A 17,872-nucleotide genomic window follows, 5' to 3' on the forward strand; every position below is an offset into this window, starting at 1 on the left:
TAGTCGTCATAATATACGTAACGCTTGTCCAAGTCATGGTGGCCTTTGTTAGCTTTCCCATCGCCATACCAGTGTTCGTAATCATTATCGATGTAATTACCAGCATTGTTTTCGTGAACAGTGTAACGATCACTTCCATCATCTTCTCTGTATCGATAGGAACGAAAGGTATCGACCGGTTCGAGGATCTCGTAATTGATACTAGCCGTGAAACTAGGCGCCAAAATAGCCAGTAGTATCAATATCGGTGGAGCTTCACGTACGGCAAACGTATCGGTTTTCTTTAATCTCTTTGGCCGGCTTCCTATTTTTCGAAAAGGGCACAAATGTGTATTTTGTAAAGTTGGATAGCTGATGGGAAAAGTACATATTGATTCGCGATTAGCAGCCTCGTATTTTTCTTACGCGAAGTGATCCATTGTTTGAAACGAAGGAAAGGACTCGTTTCTTCTATTTTATGGATTGAATAAATTTAAGAAACGAAAGAGAGAGAGACTCGATAATATAATAGAAGAATTTTTTACGATTCGACATGAGTTTGAAACTTTGATAAATTACAATGTATTAAATTATTTGTTACTTTTTGTACTTCAATCTTGCTGTTATTCTTGAGGACGAATTAACGTGAAAATAAATAGATATATTGCAAATTGTGACAGATTATAGATTTCTTTTATCGTTTGACAGCTATTTATGGAAGGATCTATATCGATAGATATAAATTAATCTATTAATTCTGGAATCCAAATTGCTTTACACTGTTTCCGTTACTATGTCGTAGTAGTTGTAACTGAAGTATGATTTCATTACGAGGAATGTATAGTCATTGAAACTGTTCACGTACAAATCTATTGATTCCCATATCTTGAAACTTACGTTCTGCAATATATAGAGAGGAATCGAAAGATGATGTAAGCTTCATCTTTCGAAGAAAATCAATTTATGAGAATAAAAGAACACAATTTTCTTTGATAAAATTAAAAAGAATGCAGGATTTCAAAGGTATAAAATTTTCTAAAAAATATAAAAGAATATATTTCAACGAATAAAAATAATATTTAATTATTGGGGGATAATTTTATTATTAAAATAAAACATGACAAACTTTAAATTTCAATGTCTAAAATTAATCAACGATAGAAAAAACAAATTAAGCAACAAAATAAATAAATTTTATTGTGTTTGCTGCATTTAATGGTGATGTCCACCACCTCCACTCGAATATCCATGCTTCTTGCCTCCATGATGCTCTTCCTTTTTGCCATAATCCTCGTGATGCGAATGATGTTCATCGTGCCCATGCTTTCCATGGTAACCCTTATGGTCCTCGTCATAATGTCCCTTATCGAAATGACCTTTCTTTCCATGATGATCTTCATGATGGCCGGAATGGTGATGGCCGCCCTTCTTATGATGGCCTTCTTTACTCTCATGGTGTCCATGGTGATTTCCGTGTTTCTCGTGATGACCACCCTTATGGTAATCATCATAGAACTTGTGCTCTTTATGGTATTCATCCTTGTGAGCTTTATGATGATAGCCATGAGTCTTTTCACCCTTCTTGTGACCCTTTTTATGCCCATACTTTGAACCCTTGTGCCCATCTTCGTGTTCATGATGGTGTCCATGTTCTTCATGCTCGTCAAAATGTCCCTTCTTGTGACCTCCATGTTCTTCATGATGACCTTCATCATGATCCTTACCGTAATGACCATGATCACCCTTGTCGTGATGATGATAATGCTTGTACCTCTTTTCACCCTTTTCCCCATGCTCGTCATGGTGATGTCCATGATTTTCATGGCCACCACCCTCTTCATGATGATGACCATGATGAGTAGCTGCCATATCGAGATCCCTTCTGTTTTTCAACTCCCTAGCTGTGGACTGAGAGACGATTGTGCAAATCACGGCTAGGCCGAGGCACAGCCACAAACTCTTCGCCATATTAGATCCTTTGTATACCAACGAGTGCTATCGTCGACTGATCACGTCGCTTTAAAGCAATGCTTATATACCTACCGTCATAGTGGCGTTTTATACGTAATCGCTTTCGTTCGTTCGCTTGTTGATAGTAAACAGTAGTATCGAGAGTTGCTCAAAATTTTATTCCTTCACTCTTCATTTCTTCGATATCAATTTTATTTATAGTTATTGTTCGTTACTCCATTTTCAATTTTTTATTCGTTTTTATTCTATACTTTTTAGTTTGTACGTTTCCTTTTTATCTATTTATTTATTCTCTATTAATATCTCAATGTAAAACGTTCAATGTTAATACTCTTTTCTTCTTTTATTTTACGTCTATACTTTACTCCTATTTTAGCTCATAATTAATTTATCTTGCTTTTATAAGATTTTTTATGACATTTTTTAGAAAAAGATACTTTAATACGATTTAATAATATTTAAAGAAAAAATTTGTTCTTTTTTATTCAAAAACTTTGTCTCACTAGTGATTCATATAATCATTTTTTGGATTTTAATAAATATAAATGAAGATATTTCTTTCAAAAGAAGAGCTTACGATCAATTACATTTTAATCATTATGTAATATGAATATGATATAAAATTTAGAAGTCTTAAATCTTTGAATATCATCGGGAATATAAAAAATAAAAAATATATTAAATGATTCGTTATTACTTTCGAATAATAATAAAAGATAAGAAATATTTCTTTATTCATATTATTGGTATAAATTCGAGAAAAATAAAGATGTTGAAAGATGAATAAAGATAGGGATACACTTTTTCTAAATAAATAAGAATAATCGGATATTTTCAGCCTACAAAGCAATTAACTGTGAAATAAATTAATGTTATTTGCTCGTAACGTGGAAAGTACAGAGTCAAATCAAGCATCGCTAACGCGGCAATCCCGATAAAAAGCCAATCAATTTGTAGACGGCTGAATAACAGTAGAACGTTTATTACAAAACAGCCGGTAATACGAAAATATTATTTTCACCGTTCACCGAACTTCTTTCTGCAACAATAGTTTCTCGCTTTCGTTCCCGATTCAGTATTGGGCAGAAGTTATTTCAATTAACGAACGGAAAAGATATATGAATCAAATTTAAATCGAAATTTTCCAAACAACCGGATAAATTCCTTTCTTTGAATTTTAAATTTTAAATGTAATAAATTTTATTACCATATAGCATATCTAAATAAAAAGATCAATAGAATGTCCTAGTATAAATTAGTATAAAAAGGATTGACAAGTTTATAAATGCATTAGATTGTATCAATACTATATAAATTCAAACTGTATCCTGATCTCTTAAATATTTTAGAATCTATTACACATTGAAATTGAATATAATAAACGTATGAAATTAGTTCATCAAAATGAAATTTGTTTCAATGGTATTGCTGATCGATTCGACTATTACCTGAACTTTCTTTACCTTCGTTACATTTCTCTTGTTATTAACCATTTTACGTTCTACGAATTGAAAATGAAGGTAACGAGGGAATGAATTTCAGTATAAATTTAAAGTGTTCGGTCAGATATGGCGATTACATTAATCGCGAGATAAAGAGATCAACCGTGTCGAAGAATTTCTTAAAAGGAGCCATAATCGTTCTATCTATTTTGCGGTCGATGAGCAACAAAAGTATGTTCCTGTTAATAAATCCAATTTTATTTATTTTCTTCTACCTCACTGTTAGATTTACGATCATGTATCGATGAATATTTAAAATCAATGAATCGACTTGAGATAAAAATTATTAAATATAACGAAATAATTTTTGTGGCCACAAATATTTAATCTAAAATCCAGATTTCCTTAGAAAATCGATCATTACGAAAAGACACATTGTCTACGCAACAAAAAGCGAAAATGGAAACGAGAAACATAATGTTTACATGGAGATATTTCGCCTGTTAAGTTTGAGCAACCGATTTCGAGCAGGTTGCATAACGGCGTCGGATCGATCGAAATCGACGAATCGCCAAGCCTAAGCGTGTTAAGGAGACGTTACTTTCGCAACTTTCCTAAAGAAGCAGGAACCATTGCTTCCTTAATATCGATTATTCCCCGTTCGATATATAATCCGGGAGTGATGGCCGGATTAATCATACCGAACACAGCGTCTGAGTCGAACGTTTCGATATCACCATCGATCGAATCCCTACCACCCTACCCCCACCACCATGAAGTCTCGACTCGCGATTTCTCTACTGTTGGCGTTTGTCTTCTGTCAGTTCGGCTCGATCGTTGCACGAGAGATCGATAAGAGATCGTACGATGACCTAGCTGTGGCGGCGACTCATCATCATCACGAGGAGGGCGGTGGCGAGGAGCACCACTCCGATCACCATAGCAAGCACGGTGACCACGGTGACAAGGGTTACAAATCGTCTCATCATCACGAGAAAGGGGAGAAGGGACATCACGACAAGGATCATCACAGCGGTCATTACGACGAGGACGAGGGTCACAAGAAGAGCCATCATCACGACGATGGTTATTACGCGGAGCATCATAAGGGGGAGAAGGGGGAGAAGGGTCACAAATTCCACGAGGAGGGGCATTATGGGAAGGGGCACAAAACGAAAGGGCATCATGAGATTCATAAATTGGACGAGTTCAAGAAAGACAAGGAATTCTTCGATGAACACCACGATTCTGGACACCACGAGGATCACGGTGGTCATCATCACGAACACGGGCACAAGAAGGGTGGACATTTCAAGAAAGGGCATCACGATCATGGGGAGCACGAGGATCATTATGGGAAGAAGGGACACTTCGAGAAGGGACACCATCATCACGATGATAAAGGGCATAAGAGCGAAGGTGGACACGAGGAACATCATTCTCATCATTCTCATCATGGCAAGAAAGGGGGGCACGATGATCACAAATCATGGGGATTTAAGAAAGGGCATTAAGGATGATTTTTATCGATTGTTATATTTGTTGAACACACTGTTGAGAGTTAACGTTGATCTTTGTATCTGATCGAAAATAAATGTATTTTTGGAAACAATTTTTTTATGTTTCCTACTTTTGTTTGTTGTTCGATATTTTGGAATCAAATATTTTGTAACAAATCAAATATTATATAAGCAAAATATAAACTAAATATTATGATATCTGAGTCTTTCAGATATTTATTGCAAGATAAATATAAAATAGTTTAATATAAAATATTTACAATACAGTCTAAATAGTTAATGTATTGATAAAATATTTAGATTTCTACGATGAACAAATGAACAGAATATATCAATCAATATCTTTATAAAATATTTTTTTGAAATGTTTCAAAAAAATAGCAAAATATATGACAGATGTTGAAATTGATTATTTCTCAATTTTCTTCTCTACGACGCATTACAAAATATTGTCAGTATTGATTTATAACAATTTTTGCAATTTATTTTTTTGCGTTAGATACATTGCGGTATACTAGTCCTAAAAAAATTAGGTCAATAACACTTTCTGGAAGAGTTACTTCATTCTATTAGGTAACAAAGTTTTCACTTCACAACAATTTAAATTTTCAATTGCTTTTTATTTACCCTTATTAAATAACACTCAGTTTTATCTTAATTATGAAGGAATCAATAATTAATATGAAAACTTCAATTATATACAACTACTAATTATATATATATATATATATATATATATATATGTTATATATGTATGTTAACTATATCAAAGTATACTAATATATAATCAGGATAAGATTAATGAAATTTAAAAATTTAACAGAATTTTCATAAAATTTCAGATGTTACTACGATAATTAACGATTTTTTCTATTAAATTCGTGCGCTTTGTCAGATTTCGAATCTTTTGCGACATTATAATCCTCGTGTTCCTCATAATGGGATTTTTCGCTTTCTTCTGCCTGGTGACCTTGATCCTCGATTACATGGTGTCCCTTATCGTAATGTCCTTTCTTTCCGCGATTCTGATAATCATTCTCAAAAGAATGATGTCCTTCTTTCTTAAAACCACCCTCGTCGATCTTGTAACCTTTGTCGAATTCTTCGTATTCACCGAAATCACCCTTCTTGTGGTCATCGTCGTAGAAGTCCGTTTCCTTCTTGTATTCGTCCTTGTGATAGACATTGTGGAAACCATTAGTTTTGTGCCCCTTCTTATGGTAAGACGAGTGACCGTAATTCTTGCCCTTTTTGCCTTTCCCTGCCTTCTCGTGAGAACCGTGATTTTCAGCTTCGTCGACGTGTCCCTTCTTGTCTTCACTTCTGTTCTTATAGTATCCTGAATAGACATTTAAGAGCAATTGCTCGAGCGTAGATCGATTAAAAGGATACGATATAATTTTACTTCTATAATTTTAGAAAGAAAATTTTATTTTATTAACACGTTACGAAGAAAGTTGAACACTGTTCTCAGATTAACAAGCATTATTCCTACAATTGATCAAAGTAATTATATTAAATGGATAGACGATTCAAAATCATGAATGAAAATAATTTTCCAATAATTATCACGTATTTAAAAAAATCTTACCTTCTCGATGTTCATCATTATTGCTACCACGTCCCCCTTTGCTAAACTCCTTCCAAGCCTCGTATCCCTTCTCCCCTTTCTCTCCATGCTCCGAACACCTCTCCCTCTTTCCAGTCTCGAACGAACCACTCTCATCACCAGAGGAGATTTCACCAACCTCCTCGTCTTCGTAACCCCCAAACAGTTTCACTGATCCACCAGATCCATCGTGAATCTCCTCATCGTCGACACTATCGTCTTCCTCTTCATCCTTCTCCTCATTCCCCTCTTCCTCCTCCTCCTCTTCCGCGTCATCTCTCTCGTTCAAAGTTATTTTTCCATCAACATGATACAAATCCCCCGCTACTCGACGTTCCAACGATTGCTCGTTACCGTAATTGGCAATTCCTTGATAACTCGGAACACCGTTCGCGATCGCATACGGATGCAGAAGCGGATTCGTCTCCGTTACATCGTGTGCAACAGGTGTAGCTGCCTCGACAACGTATTGCACGGCGGCCGGCGCATGATAGTACCGTCCACTTCCGTGATTGGTATACCGCACGTAGTAAACCGGAAGTCCTTGTTGCTGATTGTACACGTAACGAGTAGTCGCTGACCTATCTAGATCCTCGGCGATCATCTTGTTCACCAACGTTGTCATACGTTGCTCCGTGGCTGCGCCACTTTGACGTGAACACAGAAGAAACACGCACGCGAGAAACGTAGCTCTCGAAAACATAGTTACGCAACGGATTTAGAGCTTGGAGGAATTGGTCGCGGTAATCGGTGGTGGATTGGTATGCAAACCGGTGTGTTCGTGAATCGACGGTTTCGCCTTATATATATACCATACACGCGAGAAACGTGATTCGTCGGGAATAAGGGATCGTGGAGCGGAACCGAGAGTATTCCACGGCCGAGCACGATAATTCAAGTACACCGTGTTATTGACGTTTATGCTCGGCCTGTTCACCGACCATTCTAGGGAATCGTGGGTGATTTGCGTAATGCATCACCACGCGGCTGGACCGAGCACTCACCAATTGATCACCGATCCTTTCGGCTGATTTTGATCGCGATTCTCGAGTATGGGAGGTAAGACGAATGTCGAAGGGTAATAATGGGTGTGATTTCAAGAATTTCTAAAGTCAATATTTAGTGTGAGAGATTGTTTTTGAATCATTGATATTCCAAGGATAGGATTTAAAGGATTTAGAGTGTTAATGTTAAATAAATGATAATGGTATGTTTAAATTTATTGATAGTTGGAAATTGAAAACTTGAAAACTTTCGCAGGAAAGATTGTTAAACATAAGTGAACAAAATGTGAAATGTAGTTTATGGAGAGTTTAAGTTTTTACTTGGAGACTGTTTATACACGGTATTTCGTGTAAATTTATTTGATAGGCGTGAAGAGGAAATTGTGGCGATTTCAGCAGCAATTATTTATTACTTGATTGGTATTACAAAGTCGAACGAGGAATTTTAATATATTTTTAATAAAAAGTTGGAACTAATTTTAACGACATACAAAACACGATGAGTCTAATTAAAATTTATATGCCATCCAAGTTTATATACCATAAGAAAGATTATTATTATATAATGAAATTCTAGTAGTATAGCGATACACAGTATTGATCATTTAATTGAAACTTTAACAATAATATTTTACAATTCTAAATAATACTTATTCATAATATTTTATAAATTAAAATTATCTTTAGCTCAAATTAATGAATTTAATTGATGAACTTTTAAAAATCAAGAGCAAAGTTTAAATAATTAAATACCTTTATTAAGCAATAATTTAATATCTATTATTAAATTCGAAGGTTTGTAAAATTAATTTTCAGAGATATTCTAAACGAGAGAAACCACAATTCTTACGAAAGGCAAAGGAAAGTGTCGCGAACACCTATCGTTTCTCAAATCCCACCACACCTGTCAAGGCTAGCTCAGTTTCTCTAAAGTCGCAAAGGAACATCAAATACAAGATTAATCGAGATCTTGGAAGTTTGATCAACGATACGACTACATAAAGCCACGCAAAGTGAAAATTTCATCACGACATTTTCGAGCCTGTCCTTTCAGATATATTACTTCGTCGATAATCCTGGGCGAGAGGCAATCGTGTCCAATCACTAGAGTGGGTCGTATGACGTATAAAAGAGCTCGATTGTGCCGCGATTACAGTAGAATTGAACGCGTTTCTGTGAACCAACATACCTGTGCCTAAAAGTATCTTGCCTATCCGAAATGTGTACAATTTAAATTCAATTTTCAAATTTTGGAAAGGAAAGGAAAGAGATTAAACCATCGGTGTTGTGACGAAGAAAAATGAGAATCTTCAGAAGAGGATGGTACACAGTTCACGCAATATTCTGCGTGTATTTCACAGTTACGATTGCTCGAGCCGACAATCTACATCCAGATAATTGGGAGACACATGAGACGAGACAAGCTTTCACAGAAATAGTTGATGATGAACCATCCGTTGAAATGAACTTCCAGAAGAAGCTGATCCCCATAAAGGAACCTCGAAAGAATCTTCGAATATTTGCACTGCCTTTGGAACCGGATGCTGAAATGTTGCCCCTCTATTATACGAGTGTCAAACCTCCTGGAGTCGATCATATGGAACTGAAATACGCCGAATCTCAAGTTTCTCAAATTGTGCCTAAAGTCGAAAAGGCTGATGATAGTCGACGAGTGGCCAAGAAATCGAAAAGTGAGGGTAACGAAGAAGGATATCGTGAAGTATCTTCGTTTGAAAAGGGTCAGAAAGGGGATAGTTTGAGGAAGAAGACGAGGACTCAGCGCGTTGAAACTGGTGGAAAGAAAGAGGTTCAGCATAATCGAGGAAGCAATTCGGGACAAAAAATAAAACGGACTAAAGGTAAGAAAGGAGATAATTATCGGGTGAAAAGCAATGATCACGTGAATCGTAAAGCGACTGGTTACTTAAACATTTATCACAAAGACGAATACAAGAGAGATCATGATTTTTACGACAATGATGATCAGGGAGGTCATTCGAAGAAACATGGACGATATAACGAGAAGCATGTCGCCATCGAGGGTAGATACAAGAAGGGTGGTGCTCACGATTCTGATGATGTCAATGAAGCGAAACATCAGAAGCAGGGAAACTCCCAGACGAGTGGTAAAACCAGAGATTATGAGATTCACCATGGATAGATAGTTTAAAAACTTTCAGGGATTCAGAAAGCAGAGAAATAAAAATGGTAAAAACTTTGGCTTCGATTAGATGAAAATGTGTTAATTCTTATGTAAGTAATTTGGTAATATAATATGTCTGGAAAGATAATGTATAGTGTATTTATTGTAATAAATTAGAATTATTTTTTAATCAATTATTGTTTCGTGAACAATTTTTTATTTATTATTTCGTTTGTTTAGGCAGTAATTGATATCATGATATCATAATTCTATAAATAGCTGATTTTATAAGAAGAAAATGTGTATTTAATTAGAAAGGTTAAGTATTAATGTAATAATATATAAAAAGTAATATTATTCCAGAAATTTTTATTTCAGAAATTAATATCAGTATAAATGTAATATAAATGTTGATACATTTAATATATATAAAATATTCCTCTTGTTTTATATTATATTTTATATTTCATATTTCGATGATTATTTTAAATTGTTCAGAAATATGTTTCCAGCAATACGCACTTGATGAATATATTTCATTTCATATATTTTATTAATTTTTCCATTTTCTTCATCACATTTTATCCAGGACACTTAAAACGAGACGGATGACATTTATTTTTTACAACAATGTGCAATGTCAAATTAAAAATCAACTTTTCTCGCAATTTTATTTTCCCTTCTTTTCGTTCAATACAAATTTTCTAAGATTATTTAGCAATATCGAGAAACAAATTCTTGGAACTTTTCCATTTCACGTCATAATTAATCACGTACTTATTCAAAATCACTTATTACAACCCCCTTGTATCATACACTAAACAACCGCAGTCTAACATCCATATCACCGTCCAATCGATATCCCATCAACCACATATCCCTCCAAAAACTCTTGAAAGGCGAGATTCATCGTTAAAAATTCCCAATAACAAAAGCCTCGGCACAAATCGTACGATAGATATCAATTTTCTTTCGTTAAACAACATGTACTTCGTCGTCAAAGGAAAAATCAATTCCCTGGTCTACATCTCGTTTATATTCGCTAGCCCCGTGTTTTCGTCCATTTTTCTACACCCCCTACTCGAGCCACGAACCTTTTCATCGTGGTTCAGAATTTTCTCATTTCGAGTGTCATCGATTCGACAAGGAGAAGCGTGAAATCCAAAAATATACTCTCGTATTCGCCTGCAGTTCATCAGAAACGCTATTGTTCCGTTACTTTTTCTCTTTTTTCTTTTTTTTTTTTCTCTTTCCCTTACCGCTTTTATTTATACGATGGGCAACCGATAATTCGACCGTGCACGGGATCGTTTCGCGCGTCAGCAAGCGAAGCCTCCGCTTGATTAATGGATATTAATAATGCTCGGCATTGTTGCGCCGATAAATTGCAATCTTTCAGCGTATCGGGTGAAATGAGAATAAAAGACGGTAATTGATGCAAACACGTCTGCCCGCTTTGTAACGTACGTATACGTGTTCCTCTCGTTATACCCTTATTCGAGCACGACGGTGCATAGCCTTCGTGTATTCGCGTGCGTCTCTAGAACGGATAGAAAAATTTATCTTCCTCCAGCATGTGTGCTTTTATTTATAGTACGGTGAACGTTTTATGGATATTTGTTGGAAATGTAGTTGAATAAATTGTTATACGTATTCTTATGTATATTTATGGTAATATTCGTAATACGTATATTTACAATGAAGAAAATGTAATGCTGATACATTTGCAATTTTTGTGATTCGAAATTTTTAGACAGAGATTAACTTATTTGTATAATTAATCAAAAAAAAATTCATATAAATTCAAATATTTTTTCTTTTTAATGAAACCAAGAATTCAATTGCAACAATCTTTTAAAATTAAACTTAATGTCTTGAATCAACCTGTCTTGAATAAAATTTTGAAAAATTAGAAATATTAGTTATTGATATGTAAAAAAATCGTTAATTATCATGTTTTAAAGTATGTGTCAATATCTTTTAATATATTAATACTTTTAACTTATATTTTATATCAACTTTTGTGATTTTTTTTTTAGTCTTTAGTCCATCACTCCAAATTTTCTGCTTGAATACTCTAGTAGGAACTCAATATATCAGATGAAACTCGGTGTGAGTAATACATAAATCAGTTGGTCTATTAGCTACTATGTCATTTTGTGCAACGATGAATGAATAGAACGGTGTTTGAATTATTATTTTACGTTCTTTCAAAATCTATAGCCTCTTCGCATACATTTACATATATAGATGTTTCATTATATCACGTATTGCAAAGCATACATTCGAAGTAAAGTAGCTAAGTACACGAAAGATTTCATAATGATAATAGATTTCAATCGATAAATTTCTCCTATAATATAATAATACTTCTGTTTCTATATTCCTGTCCAATTAACAAAGTATATAAATTATCTAAGCTTATTATTAATAATAAATGTCAAATATTGAAGAAGAATATTAATTTGGCCTTAGAAAATAATACATATTTGAAACAACTAATCTCGAATGATTTCGAGCGCCCTCTTTGATGCTGCACAATTCACGCTGCCTATTTATTTCGATAATAATCAAACAATTCCAAAGTAATCGAATTAATTTGAGACAAATATTTCATCATGATGTTAACATAGTATTGTGCGGTAACATAGTATTAACTATTGTTTGCGAGAATTTTGTCTCATCGATAATAATAAGTTACACTTGATTTTTTCGGCTGACATTTTAGAACATCGTATGCGAATCTGCGTAACGTAGAGAACACAAGATCGAGAATACGCAAGTAATATAATTTGAATTGATTACAAGTAAGCTAGGGATAATTTTAAAAATAAGCACATTGAAAGAAAATATTATTTTTATCGGGAAAAAAGTATTATTAAACATAATGAAATGGCTGCGACACTGTTAAAAATATACGGAAGTTTGATTCTCAAATATCCGAATCACGTTTCGAAATGCAATACAATTGGAAAAAGAAAAATAAATTTTCATACTACAGCAAAAAATTTCGAAGTGAAATGCGACGTAAGTACATTTTTTGCTACTATAAATTTAATTTGTAATATGTTTGTATTTATAACCTACAGAAAAATGTAATTACATCGTTGACGTTTGGATCTAAAATTGCAAAACGTAATTATTTTTTAAAATCATAATTTAAATGTTTTCAATGTTAAATTGATTATTACTGACAATTTTTATAATTAAACATTTTACTTAAACATCATTTTTATTGAAATATCGATTTTTATGAGATTTTATGCACATAAATTTTAACATATTAATCATAAAAATGAAAATATATTTTGAAATTGATTTTACACGCACTTCTAATAAATAATTTATACATATATTTAAATATAAAGTCATAAATGTTTATAGATTATCTAAAAAGTAAAATCATTTATCTAAAAAATTCTGATTTTAATAAAAATTTATAATATATGCAGAGCATAATGGATTATGAAATCAATCATCGATCCAAATTTTAGCATTATTTTGCATCTTGAATATAATTTTATTAAAAAAAAATATTTTTCATAATAAACAATGATAAAACACTTATCGCTATAATTCAATTTATTTAAATATTCATATATATATATATTTATATATATATATATATATATATACATTTCATATATATTTATTCTATCTTACATTATTACAAAATCGTACTTAAAAAAACGAAGAATTAATGTAAGAATTAAATTTATCTTCTTAAAAATGGTATTCAAAATGAAATAAAAATTGCTCTATATGTCAATACGCTTTATATACGCCAAAATTTTTAGAAAATAGAAAAACAGAATTTTCATTGGTAATAATTAGAAACTTTCATGCACAGATCTATATTCCTCCTATGTAAATTGTTCGATAACATTTTTCCAGGATAGACCATTTTTTAGAACTCGTTTAGCTCTACCACCCGATTACGAGAACGTAGTAGATTTTATGTGCGAAGCGTACTACAAATACGAACCGTTAATCATTAATATCGGTTTGGCGGGCACAGAAGCGCCACCTATTTGGAGAACTATGATGTTTGATCAAGTAAGAGGGGGATACTCGATTATTGCCGAGGATCGAGACAACTGCATCATTGGCGCTGCCTTAAATTGCGTAGTAGATTCTAGCGATGCAGAAAAAATGTACTGTTTAGCAAAATGTTGCTCAGAAGGTCCGATGCGCGATCTCATCGAATTTTTCGGTTTCGTTTCGGAGGCGCCCAAACTTTGGGAACGATTTTGCGTTATGACAATCTTCGAACAAGCTAGTCTAGCAGTAAAGAAAGATTTTCAATCATTGGGGATCGGAAAAAGATTGATCCAGGAAAGTTGGCACTTGGCACGCGATTGTGGTTTCCGGTTATTCAGGATGGATTGTAACAACAGGTGAGTCGAATTTCATGACGCGTTTGAAATTTACGACTGTAATAACGGTCGTGAGTTGAATTTTACTTTCGACACGTTTGAAATTTCATGTATTTCTTCAATTGAAATTGAATTAAAAAAGAAATATTTTATTTTATCGTTTTATAATGTTATTTAATACTTTTATTTTTACTTTTCTTTTTTAGATAATATAACTTAACTGTATTATTGACTTTAAACAGGAAATAAGTCTCGTCTTGTATAATATATTTGGAGTGGAATTAAATGATAACTTAATCTAATAAAATTTTCTCGTGTCTACAGTTTTTGTTCAAGAATATGTCAAGGGTATCGGTGGGAAATGATTTGGCATATACCATTCAGTCAATACACGAAAAACGGTAAAGTTGTATTTAAATGCGTGAAGGAACCGCATACGGTGTGCCGAGTATTTATCGATCGATTACAATATTGTAAAACTTACTGCCCTCCTTATAAAGAATGTAAATCACCTATACCTCCTCCAGAGAAGTTCTAAAAAAAACTGAAATATATATTTATTACATCCTTATAATTTTTCGTTACTAAAATTGTACGTATAAATTAGAGAATAAAAAAAAATATCTTTATACATATAAAAAAGAATATTTTAAATAATATATTATATTTTAGATATTTACTTTAAAAGTACTTTGAATGTTAAACTTCTTCTTAACAAAAATCATACTTATATATTCAATATCCTAAAAATCATTACTTTTTAAACATTTAACAAATTTATCGTTAGATTTTCATTTAAACGAAATTAGTCAACAGATATTTCTTCTCTCAACCATCCATTCAATTACTCAATTATCAGCGCAATTGGTATCGCATATATACTATTCTCCACCTTATACAGTTTCCATCTTCTTACTATTTTTATCCTTCTGCTCTTCAATCGTATTCCATTTCCCTTCCCTTCCCTTGCAAATCGTTGCAAAGCTCGCGAAACTACCGATTACTCTTAAACTCACTTCGCTCATTCTCATTTCAGCCGCAACGAATTCGCCGTTGTTCGACGACCCTTCGTTCGTGCGAAAGTTCGCCAATCGAAGAGGAATGGAAGCGGTGCGGTAACATTCAAATGAAATTCTCGATATTTGACTTGTAAGCTTGGTCTCGTCATGGAACCGGGGGATGAAGGAGGGGAAGGTTTCGACTTTCACGGACGATGGAATTACAAATGCCTAGAGAGGGAGGGAGAGTGGGGAGGGGAAGTGTTTTCCAGTCGGATTCCGGTCGCTCCCTAAGTTCGATTCGCGGGATGGAAACTCGACATCGACTCGAAACGTCAATCGAAACGTCACGACGGCGGAAGTTGAGGAATAATCGTCGTCGAACATGGATGTAACGAGGTTCCGCCGCAGAATGAAACCGATCTCTGCCCCTCGTAAATCCCCGTTTCGTGTATTTTTAGTCGACAGGTTGGAAAGTGGGTGGCAAATTGCCGGTCGAATTGATATATCGCCGGTTGACTTGATTCATTTGTAAAACAATTTTGGACAGACGGCCGATCGTCCATTATCGGTTCTGTTATTGCCAGAATTCGGAAACGAATAAGCAACCGATTCTATGATTTAACTATGGGAATCGATGTGAGATCGTTATTCAATGAGAGATTGCGTGAAATCCTAAAAAAGTTCTAAAGGAGGTAAGATTTATAAAGTTTTCGGGATAAAATTACGCAAGAATGTTTTAGGTAGAAATGTTTCCCTGTTGTCTCATTTTACTTCGATTATTATTAGTGTCACTCTTGTATTTATTTGGAACGAATGGTTTGAATTGAATGAAACTCTGTATCGAAATAGATTTTAGTTACTTGTAAAAATATATTTTTTCACACAATTGGTAATTATTGAATTGAAAGGATCTTTGTTTGGGGAATTTTTTCAATTTTATAAATTTGCACGAAGCAATCGTGAGATTGGTTTTTTTTAAAAATGGTTTTTTAAAAATGGTTCTATAGATTTTTGGAAATTGGTTGTCGATCTATCTGTCCTTAGATGAAAAATCATTGTAGAATACTCCCCATTTCTTCGGTTTAAAAAGTGAAAAAAGAAATAATTTCGTGGACAATTTTTTTATTTTATATATAAAAAGAAATCATACGGAATGAAAGAAAGAAATTTTACATATTGTAAAATACATCCTTCGATGCGAATAACTATCTTTTCCTCCAAACAAAAGCATATAACAGATACATATTGTTTTCGCAGTCGCCTGAATAAACAGAGCACACATCTATTCATAATAAACAAGAACAAAATACCATACAAACATACGCTACGTAGAATCTTATCTCGTAGAGTATTAAGTCCCGTGCGAGCTTCCGGTCGGATGTTAAGCCAATATGTAACCGGAGGCTCTGTATATGTCGAGCGGTTTAAACGGGAGAATCGCTTTTACTCGTTGCAAAATAAAAATATAGAAAGAATTAAACGAAACGTTTCACAAAGGAATAATAACAAAAACATCTTGCTTTGTTGACACGATTAAATCGACAAACACTTTGAAATCTTTGTTAAGCAATCATCGTAGCGCTTCGAGCAGCGAATCTTATCGATGATAAAACAATCTTTTTTAAACAAAGTTTAAACAATTTTGAAAAATTGGTGTAAATTAATCTCATTCACAATCAGAATGTTATTAATTCCGATTAAACATTCCTCTATTTTTATTTTCTACAAAGCCAAGCCAGATAACAATTAATCTATCTATCGCTTTTTTGGCATGAAATTTATTTCTTCGATTCTTGACACGATAACGCGTCCACATTGTGTTTCACATTTTTATAAAGGGATCGACACATATTCAAGATTACTGTTAAAAAAGATTGAAAATATTACATATTTTAAATATTATTTTTAATCTAATTCATCCTTTCTGAAAACACATACGATTATACGATATCTACTAATATTATCAATGATACGCAAGTCTATTATTAAATGTAAAAAATAATTTGTGATAAAAATGATAAAAGATCGAACGTTGATTTTCCAAATTATTATGTCAAGCTGATTAAATAGTTATTAAATATTAAACAGAAATACTCTTTAAACTTAATCGTATGTGAAAATACGATTACATTAGCTATATATATACACATATATATTACACATATTGCACATAACGAGATACATTGTAAATGGATATCGTAATTTATATATAGATCAATTAATTATTTATTATAATTATATATTAGAATATGTTATACATTGAAAGTTCGCGAAGATAATGGCATGGAATTCCGATAAAAAATACACATGATAAATTTCAACGATTAAATTAAATTATTTTTTATCACACTTATCCAATTTTATTTCACTTTACTTAAAATAGATATAATTAATTCTAATTGTATAACATTAAAAAAATCATTATATTTTTTCCTTCATATTGCTTATCTTTCATTTAAATATCCATTTATGACAATTTGAACTTAATTAATGTACTTGCCGCATTTTCTCTTCATAGTCTTCGCACGACGTCTACCACGAAAAGGTAATATGTCAAATCCGTTAATAGTTCCATTAACTTCAATCTACTTCGAATACTGCTTACTCAACTTTTACTCGAGCCATAAAACTTTTCATACTTCGTAACTACCTTATAGATATCACGATTTGCTATGACGAACATATACTGATCAAAAGAATTGATATTGTTTCTCTCACGATTATATTTCGAAACAGATGACGAAAAAATTAAAAATATTCTAAATAGATTCTATATTCCATTCTAAGTACTTTTGCGTTGCATCTCAATAGTTCTTCGCTTACAATT

General features: G+C 33.1%; 5 protein-coding genes across 5 annotated transcripts; 3 read left to right on the forward strand and 2 right to left on the reverse strand.

Annotated features, from left to right (window-relative positions):
- Positions 1-1,036: 1,036 nt before the first annotated feature.
- Positions 1,037-2,046, reverse strand: LOC107995451 (histidine-rich glycoprotein-like). The gene has a single exon (XM_017052974.3). It carries the CDS (start codon positions 1,945-1,947, stop codon positions 1,192-1,194), a length of 756 nt encoding a protein of 251 aa, XP_016908463.2. The 5' UTR covers positions 1,948-2,046; the 3' UTR covers positions 1,037-1,191.
- Positions 2,047-3,561: 1,515 nt separating this feature from the next.
- On the forward strand, positions 3,562-5,004 carry LOC107995452 (histidine-rich glycoprotein-like). The gene has a single exon (XM_062076889.1). It carries the CDS (start codon positions 4,166-4,168, stop codon positions 4,904-4,906), a length of 741 nt encoding a protein of 246 aa, XP_061932873.1. The 5' UTR covers positions 3,562-4,165; the 3' UTR covers positions 4,907-5,004.
- A 734-nt stretch (positions 5,005-5,738) lies between these two features.
- On the reverse strand, positions 5,739-7,282 carry LOC107995448 (cilia- and flagella-associated protein 251-like). Its single transcript, XM_017052970.3, has 2 exons — positions 6,504-7,282; positions 5,739-6,251 (listed from the first exon to the last, which is right to left on the reverse strand). The coding sequence occupies exons 1-2, from the start codon at positions 7,222-7,224 to the stop codon at positions 5,770-5,772; spliced, it is 1,203 nt and encodes a 400-aa protein (XP_016908459.1). The 5' UTR covers positions 7,225-7,282; the 3' UTR covers positions 5,739-5,769.
- A 1,070-nt stretch (positions 7,283-8,352) lies between these two features.
- On the forward strand, positions 8,353-9,903 carry LOC107995449 (uncharacterized). Its single transcript, XM_028665556.2, has one exon. The coding sequence runs from the start codon at positions 8,826-8,828 to the stop codon at positions 9,684-9,686; it is 861 nt and encodes a 286-aa protein (XP_028521357.1). The 5' UTR covers positions 8,353-8,825; the 3' UTR covers positions 9,687-9,903.
- A 1,706-nt stretch (positions 9,904-11,609) lies between these two features.
- On the forward strand, positions 11,610-17,203 carry LOC107995443 (uncharacterized). The gene is made up of 3 exons (XM_062075862.1): positions 11,610-12,695; positions 13,563-14,065; positions 14,369-17,203. Exons 1-3 carry the CDS (start codon positions 12,561-12,563, stop codon positions 14,580-14,582), a joined length of 852 nt encoding a protein of 283 aa, XP_061931846.1. The 5' UTR covers positions 11,610-12,560; the 3' UTR covers positions 14,583-17,203.
- Positions 17,204-17,872: the final 669 nt, after the last annotated feature.

Source organism: Apis cerana, linkage group LG6 (genome assembly GCF_029169275.1).
Source record: "Apis cerana isolate GH-2021 linkage group LG6, AcerK_1.0, whole genome shotgun sequence".
NCBI lineage: Eukaryota > Metazoa > Arthropoda > Insecta > Hymenoptera > Apidae > Apis > Apis cerana.

Bases quoted from the DNA above. Each gene is read 5' to 3' on its own strand.
- LOC107995452 (XM_062076889.1), top strand. From the start codon at position 4,166: ATGAAGTCTCGACTCGCGATTTCTCTACTGTTGGCGTTTGTCTTCTGT.
- LOC107995448 (XM_017052970.3), bottom strand. From the start codon at position 7,224: ATGTTTTCGAGAGCTACGTTTCTCGCGTGCGTGTTTCTTCTGTGTTCA. The intron at 6,252-6,503 runs GTAAGATTTTTT...ATGTCTATTCAG, and splicing joins TAATGATGAACATCGAGAAG to GATACTATAAGAACAGAAGT.
- LOC107995443 (XM_062075862.1), top strand. From the start codon at position 12,561: ATGGCTGCGACACTGTTAAAAATATACGGAAGTTTGATTCTCAAATAT. The intron at 12,696-13,562 runs GTAAGTACATTT...ACATTTTTCCAG, and splicing joins ATTTCGAAGTGAAATGCGAC to GATAGACCATTTTTTAGAAC. The intron at 14,066-14,368 runs GTGAGTCGAATT...TCGTGTCTACAG, and splicing joins AGGATGGATTGTAACAACAG to TTTTTGTTCAAGAATATGTC.
- LOC107995451 (XM_017052974.3), bottom strand. From the start codon at position 1,947: ATGGCGAAGAGTTTGTGGCTGTGCCTCGGCCTAGCCGTGATTTGCACA.
- LOC107995449 (XM_028665556.2), top strand. From the start codon at position 8,826: ATGAGAATCTTCAGAAGAGGATGGTACACAGTTCACGCAATATTCTGC.